Below are 19,315 nucleotides of genomic sequence, written 5' to 3' on the forward strand. Positions count from 1 at the left end.
ATATGTTTAATAAATGGCCTTTATTTACGGTTTGCAGTATTTTAAGGTCATTATCTATGTTTGTAAACATGTGATTGGATTCGGTCATGTGTTCGCTCATGGCCGAGTATCTGTTGTATTTCTTGGCTCTGGTGTGTTCCTGATATCTTATAATGAAGTTCCTACCTGTTTGTCCTGTGTAACTTTTTAAACAACTAGCACATTTCAGTTTATAAACACCCGAATTTTGGAATTTATTATTATTATTATTATTATTATTATTAACGATATGAGTGTTATAAAATAATTTAGAGTTTGTGTTGTTAGTCCTAAAAGCAATTCTTAAATTACGTTTTTTGAATAGATTCGTAATACTATATATTTTACTGCTATTATATGTAAATACGGCAAATTTCTTATTCTCTTTTTCTTTTTGTTCTTGTATTAACGTAGTCTTAGGCTTATTTTTTTACTTTATTTATAATCCTGTTTACAAACTCTTTATTATAGCCATTCTTGTATGCTAAATGAGCTCCCGGGTGTAAAGAATAATTTTTGATCATATTGACACTCTGCGTTGGTTTTCTGAAGATGTTAAAGGAAAGGTTTTGATTATTTCTAGTAATTTTCAAGTCTAAATAATTTAAAGTGTTATTTACTTCAGAGTCAAGTGTGAATTTGATATATAGATCAAGGGAGTTAAGTTGGTTTAAAAAGGTCTGGCCATTAGTAATTCTTTCATCTAGTATTACAAAGGTGTCATCTACAAATCTAGACCAGTGGTACAAACCATCAAGTTTGTCGATAATTTTAGTTTTTTCCATGTGATAAATATAAATTTCGGCTAGGATGCCTGATGCTGGGGCACCCATCGGAAGACCTTTTTGTTGGTAGATTTTGTTGTTAAACATAAAATAGTTATTGTTTAAGACAAAATCTAGGACTATTAAAAATTCACTTATTTCTTGTTGGCTCAAGTGGCTAAATTGGATCAAATTCTCTTTAATAATGTTGATGGTTTCTTTTATTGGAATACTGGGATACATATTTTTAATATCATACGAGTGTATTGTGTGATTGGAATTTAATTCTAAATTTTTGGTAGCGTTACAGAATTCGATAGAGTTCTTTAAAGATTTATTGTTGTGAAATTTATGTATGTATTGTGAAATTTTATATGTTGGGCTAGTCCTGTAATTAATAATAGGTCTGATGGGTGCCCCAGGTTTATGTATTTTTGGCATCGCTCTAGCAGTAGGAAGTCTCGGATTCATATTAAGCAGCTTCTTAGATTCTTGTTCATTCATCAGAAATATGTTGTTTTTCAAAATTTGTTTTAACTTTTTTTGGAGTCCATTAGTGGGATCTTTTCTAACTATTGTAATATTGCTTTCTGTGAAGAATAGTTCAGTTTTTCCAACATATTGAGTTTTGTCCATAATGTCTGTAACATTACCTTTATCGGCTTTTGTAATTATAAGATTATTATCTTGAATCTTTCGTTTAAGTTCTTTTAATTGTCTATTATTAGTGTGTTTGGGTTCAATTTTGCTATCAGGATTGACTAAAATATCCTTTAGTTTCTTTTGATTTCATATCGTGTTTCTTCTTGTTGATCTAAAGGTAATTTTTGAGTGTTCTATTTCTGCAACTGTATCTATCTTATCTTTTAATTTATTAGAGTGGGGCCAATTATATTTGAGTCCGTTACTAAGGATAGCTTCTTCTGTTGTACTGAAGGATATATCAGAAATTCTTGATGGGTGGATGGAATTGCGTTTCTATTATTATGTCCTCCCTTGGTTTCGGGGAAATATCGGGAGAGCCTTCACATTGTTTAAATAATGCTCTTAATTTCTTATCCAAATTACTTTGTTTTAAATTCAAAATAAGGTTGAGTTTAATGTTTAAATGTTTTTGGTAAGAGTCCCATTCAGTCGGGCCCAATGATAATGGGGCTTTGAGGTGTGCCTCATAAAGCTTTGAGTTTAAATGAGCTTTTTTCTTGTAGAGAAATTTGATTTCACTTTTAATCCAAATTTCATTAGTTTTCTTTTGAGTTTTGAGAATTCTTTGAGGTTTTTTGAATTGAGTCCTTCTCCGCACATCGGGGCCAATAATGAGTAAGTAATACAATTTTATTACATTACGTTATATTTATTTCATCTTCCATTTCACGTTACTTACACTTATATAATTTTTTTTTTTTTTCATTTTATTTCAGATAAAATGATATCTATTACCCCGATCTGACTTTAAATTCTGAAGCATTTAAATTTTATTATACCATCTAAGGAATGCTTATTAAGTTTCAACAAGTCTTTCACCAAGAGATACAAATCAAGTGTGCTATTTACAACAAATGATATTTTGAGATTTTATAAGCAAAACTGGTATTTTCCAAGAACATCAACAAGAGAAATATGGACAATTCAACTGTTTTATCTGTCTTAACAAAATTTCGAAGATCTTATTTTAAATATTAAATTCTCCATTATTTTTAGTCCATGTGATAATAGGGTTTTTTATATAAAAGGTCACCACTCCCGCATTTGTACACTGATTTTACTCTCATGATATATTTTAAATGTCAAAAATTTTAAGGTGCCTTTCCTATTTTAATATTTATTTCTGATATATTAATGTTAATTTATTATTAGCTGATGATGTCCCTTAGGGGACCAAACATGTACTAGATATAATAAATTATATATTGTATTGAATTAATTATAGTATTTAAATTTATCTTGAATATTCATTGATTGATTATAGTCAATACGGGATTAGTATTACTTGAAATGAAGCTGTTAAAGCTTATCACTTGTAATGTTCCATTAATAATGTTACCCAGATATGTAAACTGTTCTGCATTCTCTAACCATTCTCCATCTATGTTCACTTGGCTTCTCTTTTTCTGTTTTCCACAGAGCATGATTACAGTTTTCTTTTTACTAATTGCCATTCCAAACTCCTTCAGATTTTCATTCAAAATGTCCAGTCTCCTTTGTAATTCCTTTTCTCCCTTTCCCCAAGTCACCACATCATCTGCAAATACCAAAGCATTCAATTCATCACTACTGTTACTCTGTTTTACAGGTTTTATGATTTCATCCATCAATATAATAAACAGTAATGGCAACAGTGCACTTCCTTGCTTGAGACCTCTTTTTTTTTTAATATAAAAGGTCACCACTCCCCCATTTGTACACTGATTTTATTCTCATGATACGACATTTTTGTCTTGTTAATTAATGATTTTGGTCCTTTCTTTTTAGTAGACATTCCCATACATGTTTTCTCTTAACTGTATCATAAGCTTTTTCCAAATCCAAAAATACGAATATGATTTCCTTGTTCCTTTTCAGATGTTTTTCCATTATCGTTCGCACTGTAAATATCAAGTCTATTGTCGATCTATTCGGTCTAAAGCCATATTGTTCTTCCTCTAATTGTGTTTCTAATATATCCCTCAGTCTTTTGTCTATGACTTTCTCCATTATTTTTAGCCCATGTGATAATAGGGTTATACCTCTACAATTTTCACTTTTCTTCCTATTTCCTTTTTTGAACAGTGGTACAATGCTTCCTTGTTGCCAATCTTCAGGTATGGACTAAGCAAAAATAAAATCTAAATTCATGAATATTTCTGTTATCATAGCTGGTACAGTAAAAGTGTAGAAGACGTAAGTGATCATAAATTATATAGTATAATACATACAAAATGTGGTGTTCGGACATGTCTTTGGCTGGAACCTTGGTCGGCTCTCTGTGGTGTGAACGACTCTGTCTCTCGTAAGTTGTTATCCACGGAGATAAACTTCTTCCAATTAGGATGACTCCTGTTGAGAAAGCGTTATCTGTATATTCTTGCTACTTTATGGGCACTACATCCTGCCTCACCATACATTAAATGCATGTCTGCCAACTCTCGTGACGAGTAGTGTTATATTTCACTACGCGACCTGCACTGTACAACACATGGACACATGACAAGCTGTCTGTTGCAAAGGACATCTGTCACGAAGGATAGTGGTGTGCTTGTGGCACAGGTTAATGCGCCGGTGTGATGCATACAGTCGTCACAGGACACACGTGTTATGAGCTAAGTTGTGTACAGTACGTCTGTTTGGTGGTCAGGGGTGTGCGCTTTTTATCACCCACTGCCTGTTTCAGTGTATAACAGACAACCTGGATCTTTGCGAAAGTGCAGCAGAACTGCTTTCGGTGTTGCAATATATGCATTGAGACTAGCGGTTGTCACTCTGACCAATTACTATGAGCTATGTTGTTGTTATGTGGAGAACGCTGTGTATGTTCATAACAGACTAAATATGCATTTTGACCATTGGTTCCGTATCTCAATATAATCGATTGTGGTCCCACTATCACCTGTTTTAATTTGACCCAAAAGGTTTGAGACACCCTGTATTTAAGGTTTAGTGGAAATGTAGTTCATATAAAAATGTATCATTAAAAATTGAAAATGAGCAACTTAATAGTTTAAGTCCCCAAATTAAGTTGAACTTCGAATCTGAGTTCAAAAAATCCATTAATTATATAATCTTAAAATCTCTAGAAGCAACGACTTTCTTAAATTCAGTATTTATGAAACCCTGTCAGACAATTAATGTGATTAATAAAGATTCTTTTCACCTTCACGCCCATAAGAATGCATGTTTTTATACCATGGTTTATAGAGCCTTTAACGTTCCTCTCTCGGATAACGATTATAGAAAAGAAATTAACAGCATATGTACTATAGCTGTTAACAATGGTTGCAGCAAAAATTATGCTCACAAGATTATTAATAAAATCAAAAACAAACCTGTCGGTATACTAATTAAAGAACCCAAGACGAAAAAAAAGCTTTGTCACTTTCACTTATAACAGGAATTTATATCAAATCACAAATATAAAAAGAAATTTAATGTTGCTTGTAGAAGTAGTAGTAATAACTCTAGACTGTTTTGCAATATGCATACTGTTAACAACAATAATAAATACAATCAGGCGCCTATAAACAGGAAGAAATTTCATAGCCCGCTATAAAGAACATATCAATGCTGGTAAATATAGAAGACTTTCGGCAATAGGAGAACACATTTACTTCTTTGAATGGAGACCTAGAAATCATTCAGGTAGCCTATAAGTGACCAATGTTAAACATACTAGAAAACGTACACATTCATTTTGATCAAAGATATTATCCAAATTCTAATCTTAACAAAATTTGGGAAAAGAAACTTCTAATATTTTTTTGACGAATCAATAATAATTAATTTTGAATTAAAAAAAACATAAGTTTTCATCACATAAGCATAACATCCCCACTTTTTTCACTCCTTCCCCTTCTTTGCCACTCCCCTCAGAAAAGGCTAACTCAGGCGATCACATACTCGCACTCATACAGATATCAAAAATATGGGTGAACATACTGTGAGGCAGGAAAAGAATCAGTGAGCAGTATTTTAATTATTCATCTCTTTTTCTTAACTTTGAATTTCTTTCTTCTTACTTTTCTGGGCCTTATTTTTCTTTCTTTCTTTCTTTCTTTTCTTTTCTTTTCAGATTGTTCTCAGATATTTTATTGGGTATTTTAAACAACGTTTTTTTGCACTAATGTTCCATATTGTAGACCTAGCAAGCAATATTCCTTACGATGGTTACGTTCACAGTATTAAGAGAACATACCTGCCTCTATTTTACTCTTCATCTTTGAATCTACTACTTTTCAGAGAACACCATCAAGAGTCAGAATATACTTAATCACCATTTTAGACTCAAAAACAAAGATTTTATAAGATGGGTTTAATGTGTCTGTGTATCATATTTATTTTAATATCTTTGTACTCAGTTAATTTTAAAAAGTAACTATGATTGCTGGAAAATGGTAAATAAAAATGTAAACAGACTCTGGGATGGGTTTAAAGCAATTGTTGAGGAATGTGAAAATTGGTTTGTACCTTTAAAGGTGGTAAGGATTGGTAAAGATCCACTATATTATAACAGAGAAGTAAAGAGACTAATACGGAGGTGCAGGTTGGAACAAAGTAGAGTTAGAAACGGTTATGGAAGTAAGGAGAGATTGAAGGAACTTACTAGGAAATTGAATCTAGCGAAGAAGTGAGCTAAGGATTACATGATGTCAAGCATAATTGGTGGTCATACAAATTTTAGTGAAAAATGGAAGGGTATGTATAGGTACTTTAAGACAGAAACAGGTTCAAAGAAGGACATTCCAGGAATCATTAATGAACAAGGGGAGTGTGTATGCGAGGATCTTCAAAAGGCAGAAGTCTCCAGTCAGCAGTATGTAAAGATTGTTGGTTACAAGGATAATGTCCAGATAGGGGAGGTGAGTAATACTAAAGGAGTATTAAAATTTACCTATGATAACAATGACATTTACAGTAAGATACAAAAGTTGAAAACTAGAAAAGCAGCTGGAATTGATAAGATTTCTGGGGATATACTAAAGGCAATGGGTTGGGATATAGTACCATATCTGAAATACTTACTTGATTATTGTTTGGTTGAAGGAGCTGTACCAAATGAATGGAGAGTTGCTATAGTTGTCCCTGTGTATAAAGGAAAGGGTGATAGACATAAAGCTGAAAATTACAGCCCAGTCAGTTTGACATGCATTGCATGTAAGCATTGGGAAGACATTGTTTCTGATTATATTAGACATGTTTGCAAAATTAAAAACTGGTTTGACAGAAGGCAGTTTGGGTTTAGGAAAAGTTATTCCGCTGAACCTCAGCTTGTAGGATTTCAGCAAGATATAGCAGATGTCCTGGATTCAGGAGGCCAAATGGACTGTATTGCGATTGACCTATCTAAGGCATTTGATAGGGTAGATCATGGAAGACTACTGGCAAAAATGAGTGCAATTGGACTAGAAAAAATAGTGACTGAATGGGTGGCTATATTTGTAGAAAATAGAACTCAGAGAATTAGAGTAGGCAAAGCTTTATCTGACCCTGTAATAATTAAGAGGGGAATTCCTCAAGGCCGTATTATTGGACCTTTTTTTTCCCTTATATATATCAATGATAGGTGTAAAGAAGTGGAATCAGAGATAAGGCTGTTTGCAGATGATGTTATTCTGTACAGAGTAATAAACAAGTCACAAAATTTTGAGCGGCTGCAGGGTGACCTTGATAGTGTTGTGAGATGGACGGTGGGCAATGGTATGATGATAAACAAGGTTAAAAGTCTGGTTGTGAGTTTCACAAATAGGAAAAGTTCTGTCAGTTTTAAGTCTCTATGTGTTAATATAAGAAAAGACCTTCATTGGAGTATCACATAAATATGATTGTTAATAAAGGGTATTTAGGGGTTGTAGTAACGATGTAAAGGAGAGGGCATATAAGTCTCTGGTAAGACCCCAACTAGAGTATGGTTCCAGTGTATGGGACCCTCACCAGGATTACTTGATTCAAGAACTGGAAAAAATCCAAAGAAAAGCAGCTCAATTTGTTCTGGGTGATTTCCGACAAAAGAGTAGCGTTACAAAAATTTGCAAATTTTGGGCTGGGAAGTCTTGGGAGAAAGGAGATGAGCTGCTAGATTAAGTGGTATGTTCTGAGCTGTCAGTGGAGAGATGGCGTGGGAGGACATTAGTAACAAGTGATAAAAATCATTGTTGTCCGTATTGAAGATACTGAATGTAGGATGCCAAATGGTTTATTTTGTCACCTATTCAATACATATAAATTTTACATTTAGGAATTTATTCCTAATTCCGCTTGAGACATGTTTCGCCCTTTATTGAGGGCATCATCAGTCAAAATTATCACCTCAAGGTAAAAATCAGGTACCTGATTAGTATTTAACTTGCACATATTAGTATACATTACAATGGCAAAATTAAGTACGAGAAACTCTTGTACAATGGTGATGGTTAAACAATATAAGTTTAAAGAATAAGAAGTAGGCACCATTGCTTAATATTACTGGGTAATTATAGCGGAGTTCAGCAGTGGTGCTCTGAAGAATAATTGATGCACTCTTAGGAAATTATAAATTTTAAAATTATTTACAGTATAACAGTCGGGGGGAAGGGTATAGTGCTCGGCGTCAATGTTTTTAACAAAAATTACTGCCAATGGTTGGTAACTATACAGTAAATATACATTATCTAAATGAACAGTTGAGAAATTTTTACCTTGAGGTGATAATTTTGACTGATGATGCCCTCAATGAAGGGCGAAACATGTCTCAAGCGGAATTAAGAATAAATTCCTAAATGTAAAATTTATATGTATTGAATAGGTGACAAAATAAACCATTTAGCATCCTACCTTCAGGACATCAGTAGACGAATAAGTGTGAGTGGTGTCTTTAAAACTAGGAAAGATCACAATATGAAGATAAAGTTGGAATTCAAGAAGACAAATTGGGGCAAATATTTGTTTATAGGAAGGGGAGTTAGTGATTGGAATAACTTACCAAGGGAATTGTTCAATAATTTTCCAATTTCTTTGCGATCATTTAAGAAAAGGCTAGGAAAACAACAGGTAGGGAATCTGCCACCTGGGCGACTGCCCTAAATGCAGGTCAGTGATTGATTGATTGATTGATTGATTGATTGATTGATTGATTGAATTTGTATTCTGGATGATAATGTTAACTGAAGATGATCCAAACAAGGACTGAAACATATACTAATTTATATTAAATAACTATTTATGTAATTGAATAGTTGATTATAGTATTGAATAGGTGTGCATATGTTGAACAAAATTAACCCTTAAGATAGAAATGAACTAACATGTTTTGAGCATTAAAAAATAAGATCTATGTAATTAAATACAAATAATAACAAAAATAAAAATAAGTAATATGCCTTCTCTCTATATTTACTATCTTACCCAAGCTATACTATCATATGTACTCGTATACAGAGAAATGAAATGAAATAAGGAATTACAGTAACTGTTCCCCGTTAGTATTGTTAGTGTATTACAAAAAGCGACTGCTGTTAGTTGTTTTATTTGAATCACTGATACCCTATCAACCTTATATAGCACCTCTACTAACTAAGCTAGTCCACGAACCTACTACGCTGGCGTAGCAGGGGGAGAGGTGATACTCCCACGTGGCGCGTCCCAGGTGGCGGATAGGGGGGTCCTAACCGGCTTGCCGGCGGACTTGAGGGAAATAAAATACCTCTCGCGGACCAAACACACAACCCCCTGGGGGTGGGGGACACAGACGAAGAATACACCCACGGTATCCCCTGCCTGTCGTAAGAGACGACTAAAAGGGGCGACCAAGGGATGATTGTCTTGCAACCATGAAACTACTTGTGATTAGTACCACCATGCGGAGAACATCATGGGTCGCTTTTACTTGCGCGTAGTACCACTATATTAGGTACCAAATAGGTTTGTGATTAGTAGCACACAGGAGCACTGTGCGGTCGGCTTTTGCAGTACCTGTGATTAGTACCACCATATGAGCGGGACGATGGGATGATAGCTACCATGGTTCTGCCTTGCCTATGATTAGTACCCACTATGTGAAGAACACCACGGGATAGGGGAACGTCCCTGTGGTTAGTACTCTTATGTGCTGAACACCATAGGTTTGCGTTGCCTGTAAATGGTGCCGCAATGTGAGAAAAACCATAGGTCTGTAGTATATGTCGAATTTCATAACCTGTGAGTAGTATCGTAATGTATGGAATACCATGAGTCTCTGCTACTTTTGATTAGTACCGTAGCATGACAAATACCATGGTCCTACATTTCTAGCGATAAGTACCGTTATGAGGGGCCGATAACTTGGATTTTGGACCCCTTTTAGACTGCAAGCATCATCAATTCAATGTTATGCTATAGCAGCAGTCCCAATCTGTGAATGTAAGGCATTGCGGGTCGCATCCACTGATTGTTTTAAATTCATCTCCATCCATTCATTCTTCATCCTTGCGTTTTGAATTCTGGTCAGTGGAGAATTTTGGACTTTTAATTTGTCATTCCATTTCATCTCATTTCGTACCGTTAGGGGCCGATGACCTCGATATTAGGCCCCTTTAAACACCAAGCATCATCATCAACTAAGCTAGTACATTCCACTGTCAAAGCTGGTTGCATATCTCCATTTAGTGAAGAGGTATCTTATTATCAGGTTTATTGGAAAGATAACTGCTCCTGTATCTTCTAGAAACAATTTCCTATGCTATTTGTTGTTTGTGTGTTATGCATTGATCTAGAAATCGGATCCCAGTAATGTCTACAAGCCAGATACTATGTAGGCTTCCGATTCTTGGCCAGTATTGTACAGGTTTAGCCTGATTGGTGGGTCTGTAATGTGGCGAATTCTTCAATTCTAGTAAGCAGCCAAATTTTGTATGGTTGAGTGAACCTGTTTTTAATTTTTTTTATGCAACTTTAAAATAGAACTATTGGTGCAGGTATATTTATACAGTGGATGCTCATGCTATGTACCAATCAGCTAACTGCTCTGAGCCACTCAGCTATTTTTCAGCAATTAATCATGTTGATTTTACAGCAAAATTATTTTCACCATTAAATTTAGGTTATGTTCATTGGTCATTTTACTAAAGAACTATTGAAACTCAGCAGAGAAAATATAAGATGGGTAGTAGGACTGTTGACAGGATACTGCCATCTGAAAAAAGCACCTAGATAGAATTGGAATAACCGGGCGAGTTGGCCATGTGGTTAGGAGCGCGCGGCTGTGAGCTTGCATCCGGGAGATAGTGGGTTCGAATCCCACTGTCGGCAGCCCTGAAGATAGTTTTCCGAGGTTTCCCATTTTCACACCAGGCAAATGCTGGGACTGTACCTTAATTAAGGCCATGGCTGCTTCCTTCCAGCTCCTAGGCCTTTTCTATCTCATCGTTGCCATAAGAGCTACCTGTGTCGGTGCGACGTAAAGCCACTAGCAAAAAAAAAAAAAAAAAAAAAAAAAAAAGAAAAAAGAAAATAGAATTGGAGTAATAAGAGACAATATATATAGGAAATGCAATGAAGCAGAGGAATCAGCTGAACACATACTTTTCGAATGTGAGGCGCTGGGTAGAATCAGACTCTCCACTCTAGGACTAGCAGGTGAAGAGAGAGGAAAAAAACCAAGAAGACCCAATAACAACAACCTGCAGCTTTGTGAAGGGAGCAGGTATATCTAGGTGGGAATGAAGGAAAAACATGGTAGCAAAAGATCTTAGAGGTCGATGCTAATTAGGAACTAATATTTAGAGGCCCCATGAAAAAAAAGAAAAAGAAGAAGAAAGTAGAATTGATCATTCACTTAAGTTTTATTGAAGTCTGTTTGGTCCAATCCAGACAGTTTGCTTGTAAATAGCTGCTGAAAGGCTCCTGAGAAGTGGTCCTGATGTGCTCTTCCAGTAATGTTTGTTATTCAGGTTATCTTTATTGGAACACTTACGGTATGTTGTCTTCTTATTGAGGACTGGTCAAAAATTCCATCTTCAGATATCAGGAAATTACTCTCTAGTGTCTCAGTCACTATTCTCTGTATTTTTCCAGCTTTGAGTCCTCCTCCATTTTGCATCATCAACACTGTTGGGTTGTCCAACAGTCCAATGGGAAGAAACCCTGAATTGTGTTCTATGAGAAAACTAGCAGTACAATAGGTACAAATGAAATAAGAGTTACATTCAGCCTCAGCATCTTTCATTCAGTTTTGCAGTGCTATCAGAGCCGAGTGGGAGGGGTGGGGGGATAAAAATTTTACTTCCTGTCCAATAGTGTACACTGACATGCCAAATGTCGTGGGATAACAGTATTTAAAGGTAATAGTCTGTAGCGCCACCGTTCCGTGGTGTCTTGGAACTGCCCAGACCTGACTCATGTTTGATCGGCCATCTCGAGAGCGAGTGCAAACACAGTCTGTCTTAGTCATGGCAAGGCGACGTGAATTATCGTCTTTTGAAAGGAGCATGATAGTGGGGGTTAGATGGATGGAACATCCCATTGTCAAAGTTGTTCGGACATTTAACATTCCTTGATTGATGGTGTCATGTGTATCGGAAATACCTCAAGTAAGGCATTACCACTCACAGTGGACAGTGCAGTGGCCAACTATGGATACTTAATGTTCATGATCATTGGTGTCTGACTAGAATTATCCATGATAACAGACAAGTCACACTGGCTCAAATGACATCCACATATAATGCAGGAGGTACCAGACAATATCCAGCAGGTCAGTGCATTCTTTGTCAGTGGGATATGGGAGCAGAAGCACCAAGACACTGGGCACAGTGCCTCACCTGGGCGCTCGACGTTCTAATTGAATCCTGGAGGACTGGCGACATGTAGCTTCGTTCAATGAGTCACTGTTCCAGTTGATTTGAGCTGATGGCAGGATTTGGATATGGCGCAGTCCCCATGAAGCCATGGACCCTAGTTGTCAACAAGGCACCATACAGGCTAGCGGTAGCAGCTTCATAATAATGTGGGGTGTGTTCACGTAGCTTGGGCTGAATCCGCTGATCTACTGCAGCCCTTCATGGACTTCACATACCCCTACAATGATGAGATGTTCCAACAGGATAATGCACCATGTCATTGGATCCATGTTGTCCAGAACTAGTTTGAGGAGCATACTGGAGAGTTTCAATGAGTACTGTAGCCACCTTGTTCACCTGATATGAGCCCTGTGAAGCTTTTATGGGATGTGATGGTGAGGTTCATTCACACCCAAGACCCTGCACCTGCAAATAGAGAGTTGTGGGTAGCTGTCCACTTGTGGATTTGATGTCTTGAGTTGCTGCACTTGGCTGAGCTGGAAGAGAGCCTGCACAGTGCTACGTCCCTATCCCATGACTTTTGGTGTGTCACTATATGAGGAATGCTTTTGAAAGGACTTGATGATAAAAAATCTTTTTTGTAATATTTGTTTAAAAATGTCCTTAATTTTGACCACATGTATATCTTCTGTTTATGTGGGAAATAGAAAAAGTCCTAAAATGTAGTTCAGAGAAAATTGAACTCCTTTGAAGAAATAAGGTCATATATAAGAGAAATAGGAGCATGAAAAGGAGCACATAATAGGATTAACGAAATAACATTGCATTGTGCACAGAGACAGGGACAAAAATGAAATTAAGAAAGAACAATGGTTCCTATCTATATACTTGATTTGACATTGTTAGTTTCCAATACTTATTGAAGAAGTATGCTAAACATGAACATTACAATCCTTTCCTATTTGGTACTGCAAATCCCTGTAAATCTGCTATTCCTTTTAATTCCTAAATTTGCTTTCCGCTAGTTAATCTGTTCATTTCTCAACATACAGACCTAGTTCCTTTCACTGCGAGTAGATGGTATTGGTGTTCTGTGGAGACCTTGGAGAATTTCCAGTGCTACACAACAGTGAGTGTATTTTTTTTTTCTTTGCAGTGGACTATGTCGCCTCCAACTTTACAATATGGTGGCTGCTTGCTCCATTACTCCTCACGTTCATCTTACCTCTTGTAATATTTTTTATGTTCTACATGAATGCTGTTATATTGTACATTTATAAACTGCACAGGTATGTATACCATCTGGCTTATGCTACTTAATTGCTGTTGTGATCTGTGATGAAGAGTAGGGGTTTGAGTGTCAAATATTAGTGATTGAAGTGTTCCCAACTGGTGAGTATGTGGTCGTGAGCTCCTCTAAATCTGTCACCTTTCCTATAAAAAATGTGTTGCTTTTAACCTTAATTCTCTAAGAAAATTAACTTTAAATCTTTTGATGGATGGTAGCATTCAAGGCTGTGGTTGCTTCCTTTCTAATCCTAGCAGGGCCGGATTTTGCAGTAGGTTGACTAAGCTGCACCTCAAGATTATCTAGTTATGAGCTTAGAAAGATTTTTTGTAGACATTTTCAGCTCTTTTGCTAATAAGAAATGTAGGACATTCTCTTTAAATCAGGATATGTACATAAACTCTCAAGTCAGTAAAAGACTTTTAATGTTTAACCTTAAGTATTATACTATGTATATCACAAATAGCACATGTAATAAAACATATTTTCCTCATTGTACCAGTACTGCAAAATCCCATGACGCTACAGCCTGGATTGGGCTTGGGCTACCAAGTGACTACTGTTCAACCCAAACAGATTACCTTCTAATATTTTAGCATTACGTTTTTTAAATTTGTTACATACTGAAGGTGATGAATACATTGGTTGCCGCCTGACGCGTATGTCTGTCATGTTGTTCCCGCACTACATGCCGTTGACATTCATGTGCGTCATCGTATATGATCCGGGTTTTGCTTGTCTTTGTTAGTCGGCACAGTGATTGGGCTTTGGTCTTCTCTAATGGTACTCAGATTGAGGTTCGAGTTACGTGTTAGGGTTATTGGTTTGTGACCTGTTGCTTTCATACTGGTGTAATAATGGATGAAATTGGCAGTGACAATTCTACTGGCCCTTTAAATTCAACACAAAGCACAAATCTATGGGAAAGTGATGTCAATTGTGCCACAAAAAGGGAAATGAACTGTCTCAGTTTATAATTGTCCTCAGTGCCCTGGAAATTCTGCACTCTGCTTAGAGCCTTGCATTAGGATTTACCACTAGTGCTATACATGATATGAATGACTACAATAATATTCACTATTCCATCAAAAAACAGTTATTGAAAGATATTCTTGGTGTGAACAATTATTACATAACAGTGTAACATCATTTGTTCCAAAGCAATGTAAATATGCTGTATTTATAACACGCACATCAGTGATGCATATGTGTGTTTACTGGCACCGAGGATGTTGTATTGTCCTTCAGTTCTTCACACATCATCATCAATGATTTTTCATGTGTATGTATAAAAACTTCTCTTGTAGTGTTAAAACTATATTCTAATTAAGAGAAAGGAAAGAAAAACGTATTGGCTACTGGGGTGATTTAGTCTCTAGGTTTATTTAAGGCGGCAGTGAACGTGTTAATGGCCGAACGTTTAAGTCATTTTTGAGTACATTTTTCTTGATGAAGTTGATAAAGGAATCAATATCATTGGGAAGCAAATAAACATCATCCACTATGTAAATGATACCATGATACATGCTGACAATTTTGAAGACCTTCAATTCTTTTTGAACAGCATCAGGTGAAGTAAGTAGGGAGTTTGATCTTAAGATAAACATTCATAAAACAAAATTCATGGCAGTCAGCAAGCAGAAAATCACCAACACTGTTATGAGCCTGGACAGAAAGTGTGTCACATTTCAGGAATCTAGCGTGCTGGCTAACACAGGAATAGGATCAAAACCAGAATTAGTTCTGCAGTCTTGACCTCCAATTCAAAACTTGTGAAGTGTTATATGTTACTGGTGCTGCTTTTTGGTGTCAAGTAGTGATGTAAGGAAGGCACTGGCACCGTGCTTTGACACCCGCGCCAGAGACGGCACGGTGTCACGATTTAAAATGAATCAGTGCCAGTGGCACTGCCATAAGAATAAATCTGTGAAACGTTTACAAGAACAAAAGGGTTTGTGACGTGAATATTGACCTTATTTATAGCGTTAGTAAGAACAAGAACACACATTAATCAAGTCTGCTTTTCCATGTGTACATCAAACAGTATGACGGGCACTGGCGGCTGGCACTGTTGCCAAACGAAGCACTATTGTGTGTGGCCACGTGACTGTCTCGTGCCAACGGCATGGCACGTACAGACCAGTGCTTCCCAGATACGTGCCGGTGTCAGTGCCAGGACAGATCACTTCTACAGTACGGTACCTACTTGGTCACCCCATCCTACCAAGTGCTGCCGTACCGTGCCACACTATGCTTTATTCTCTTTCGTTATATTATTGATTGTCATGAACTCCGTGTCAATGGCAGGTAGACAAAAATCTAGCCCTTTGTGAAGCTATTTCACTGCAGATGATACAAACCAGTACATAGCAGTGTGAGATATTTTCAAATTTTGTATATCGTTCAAATCGACAATAATATGTTATTAGTGCTTAGCATCCGAAAATTCGAACGTCTTAAAAATGATAAAAAGTATGATCTTTATGCATGGTTTTAAGCCCACAATACTTTCTTTCACTTCAGAAAGGCTGTAGCTAACAGGAAATAAGAAAACATTGTTCTCAATTCGTAGCGTTCCTTGTTGAATCACATTTGTAGCCAGGATGGTGGTAAGACAAAAAATAACTTTAGGCACTAATGGGTTAACGGCATATGCTTCGTCGTACCTGGAAGACCTCTTAATAGCTAGGCAGACAGATCCATTAAAATGGTGGTTGGGAAGAAAGCTTCAGTATCCCAACATTTACTATTTAGCTGTCCGGAAGTTGTGTGTTGTAGCAACATCGGCGACCGCCGAAGGTGTGCTTTTGAAAGCTGATGAAATTTTCGCTTACAGACTGTCAACGAATGAAGTGAAAAAAATACTGTTCTTGAATATGAATGGAAAATTTATTTGAGGGTTATTTTGTAGTAATTTGCATGTAAATTTTGACTAACACACGAAACAGACTGTCAGTGAATAAAGTGAGAAAAATACCGTTCTTGAATGTGAATGAAAAATTTGTTTGAGGGTTACTTTGTAGTAATTTGCGTGTAAATATTAATATAAATTATGGTATATCTATGTGTAGTTCCTTTTTTGTCAATACATGAAGCATAAACGTTTTATATGAGTCCAGTGAATAAGTAGTCATCGTGGCACCGGTGGTTTTGGCACAGTGACACGCTTGGCACTGGCACTGTGCACACCATTGTCAGCAGAGGCACTGGAATTTGCATCACTAGTGTCGAGGGATGGGCATTAAAGGCTTCATCGATGAACTGACTTGGTGGCCTTTGAAATGTGGATGTACCCCCTGTGGGTGGGGGACGCAGATGAAGAATACATCCATGGTATCCCCTGCCTGTCATAAGAGGTGACTAATAGAACCATTAAACTGCTTTTGATTAGTACCACCACGCGGGGAACACCATGGGTCGCTTTTACTTGCGTGTAGTACCACTATGTTAGGTACCAAATAGGTTTGTGATTAGTAGAAAACAAGTGCGCAACGGCTTTTACAGAACCTGTGATTAGTAGCACTATATGAGCAACACCATGGGATGAGGGAACCCATGGTTCTGGCTTGCCTATGATTAGTACCCACTGTATGAGGAACACCACGAGATAGTACGAGTCCCTGTGGTTAGTACACTTATGTGATGAACACCATAGGTTTGCGTTGCCTGTAAATGGCACTGCAATGTGCGACACACCGTAGGTCTGTAATACATGTGCGAATTTCATTACCTGTGAGTAGTAACATAATGTGTGGAATACTGCGAGTCTACACTACTTTTGATTAGAAACGCAACATGACAAATACCATGGTTCTACTTTTGTAGCGATAAGTACCATTATGAGGGGCCGATGACTTGGATTTCGGACCACTTTTGACTATAAGTATCATTGATTCAGTATCGTGCTATAGAAGCAGTCCTTGGTCAGTTGTACTATTGTTTAGTCAGTTGTACTATTGTTTAATGCCAGCTTCTGTGCATGTGGGGCACTGTGGGTCGGTTCCACTGATCGTTTTAAATTCATGTACATCCATTCAATCTTCGTCCTCGCATTTTGATTCTTGTTAGTGGAGGATTTAGTCATTTCATTTCGTCTCATTTCGTACCATTAGGAGCCCATGACCTAGATGTTAGGCCCCTTTAAACAACAAGCATCATCATCATCAAATGTGGATGTATGACAGAATACTGAAGATCCCATTGGTAGACCACATCACCAACAAGGAGGTAATCCATAATGCCCAGAACTCATGTTAAAAGGGGAGATCCTACTGAGTTTTTTAAGGCAAAAATGGCCCAAAAACCAAAATTGAGGTGTTTGCCCAAAAAGTTACCCAATTCCTTGGGGCACATGGCGATATTATATTTTTAATGCGTGGCCATTTTAAAAAATCCCTTTGAAAAGCCATGCCCATTTCCTCAATGAATACCTATGAAATTTCACTGTATAACATATTTCTGCTTTTGAATTTCTGACGATTCCTGGTGTACTGGTTTGTGTTGTCATCTGTGGACAGTTTCTGTAATTATGTACACAGAGGAACATGAGAAATAGTCATATTCCCCATTATATATGGCAAATCATGCACATCATATGCGCCTTGTAGTTTTGTTTACGTTTGCTGAGGAATATTTCAATCTTCAAAGTTCAGTTTGGGTTCAGCGTGTTAGATTTCCCAATAATTCTTAAATGGAATTAATAACTTAACACTAGTATATGATATGGTGTACTGTGATGGAATATACAAACAATATTTAGTGAAAACTATTCTTATCTTTGAACATTTAAAGATAGATCATTACTGCTAGGGATACGTGTTTTTATATATAAGGTGTTAATAAGTAAGAGTAGAATGTTAAAAACTCTTACTGAGGAGAAGAAAAGGGCCAAGGAAAGATAAATATTTGGTGCTGGGAAGTTCTGATGCAGCAGCTACTGTGATTTTATACAAAATTAGCATTTTTTCAAAACTTTATTTTTCAGTAATCAAAATGTTGTAAGTGCAACAGTGCTTGATTGTCTTCAAACTTGGCATACCTATACTACCATGTGAGATGCATAGAAGTTGATATCCATTTTGAAAAATAATATCTGACAGAGATATCCTGAGTCAAATATGAATATTTGAGAATTTCTAAAAAGAATGCAAAATGATGAAATAAAAATTACTCTAATAACATCAATTATGTAATTTTTCAAAAAATAATGCCAATAATTATTCACATGTCACTAAGAACTATCACAAAAAAGTTTCAAAGTAAAAATTCAAAAAATGGTACATAATGTTTTTAAAATATTAAAATTATTTATATAAAATGTGTTTTATATCTGAAATTATGTTACCAAATTGTTCCAAATGCTAGATTAATCTTAATTTTGGCTTAATGAACGCACAAAATATGGTGAATATAAGGTAAAAGTTTCAAGACTTACAAAACTCAGTAGGATGCCTCCCTACTCTTCACCCTCACAATATGCAGAAAAGCAGCCTATTTCAGTCACTTCTTCCAAAATGACAATATGGCCTGATACAACTAATCATAGAAGTCAAGATAAAAGGGAAACATGGACATGGGCAGAGAAAATTATCCTGAACCCAGAACCTTCTACCTACAAAATAGGAAGAATTGCTCCTTGGTCGCCAGACTTTTGCGATCATAAGCAGTAAGTTTCTTACTGATCTGTATTCAAATACAAATTACAAATTGAAAAGCAAAAAGCTAGAATGGTTCCACCTATTCTTTACTTTGCTAAAAAGGCCACGTTCAGTTGGAACTAGTTTTGATCTTCCCATGAGATC

At 36.4% G+C, this 19,315-nt stretch overlaps 1 protein-coding gene across 2 annotated transcripts in view; it reads left to right on the forward strand.

Annotated features, from left to right (window-relative positions):
• LOC136875728 (DGAT1/2-independent enzyme synthesizing storage lipids) overlaps nt 1-19,315 on the forward strand; it is a 145,111-nt gene that overhangs the window by 7,062 nt on the left and 118,734 nt on the right. For both annotated transcript variants that reach the window (XM_067149299.2, XM_067149298.2), the window contains exon 2: nt 13,383-13,515. In XM_067149299.2, the coding sequence (XP_067005400.1) occupies nt 13,383-13,515 (133 nt within the window). The remainder of the gene's footprint in view (nt 1-13,382; nt 13,516-19,315) is intronic.

This window comes from Anabrus simplex, chromosome 6, assembly GCF_040414725.1.
Source record: "Anabrus simplex isolate iqAnaSimp1 chromosome 6, ASM4041472v1, whole genome shotgun sequence".
Lineage (NCBI taxonomy): Eukaryota > Metazoa > Arthropoda > Insecta > Orthoptera > Tettigoniidae > Anabrus > Anabrus simplex.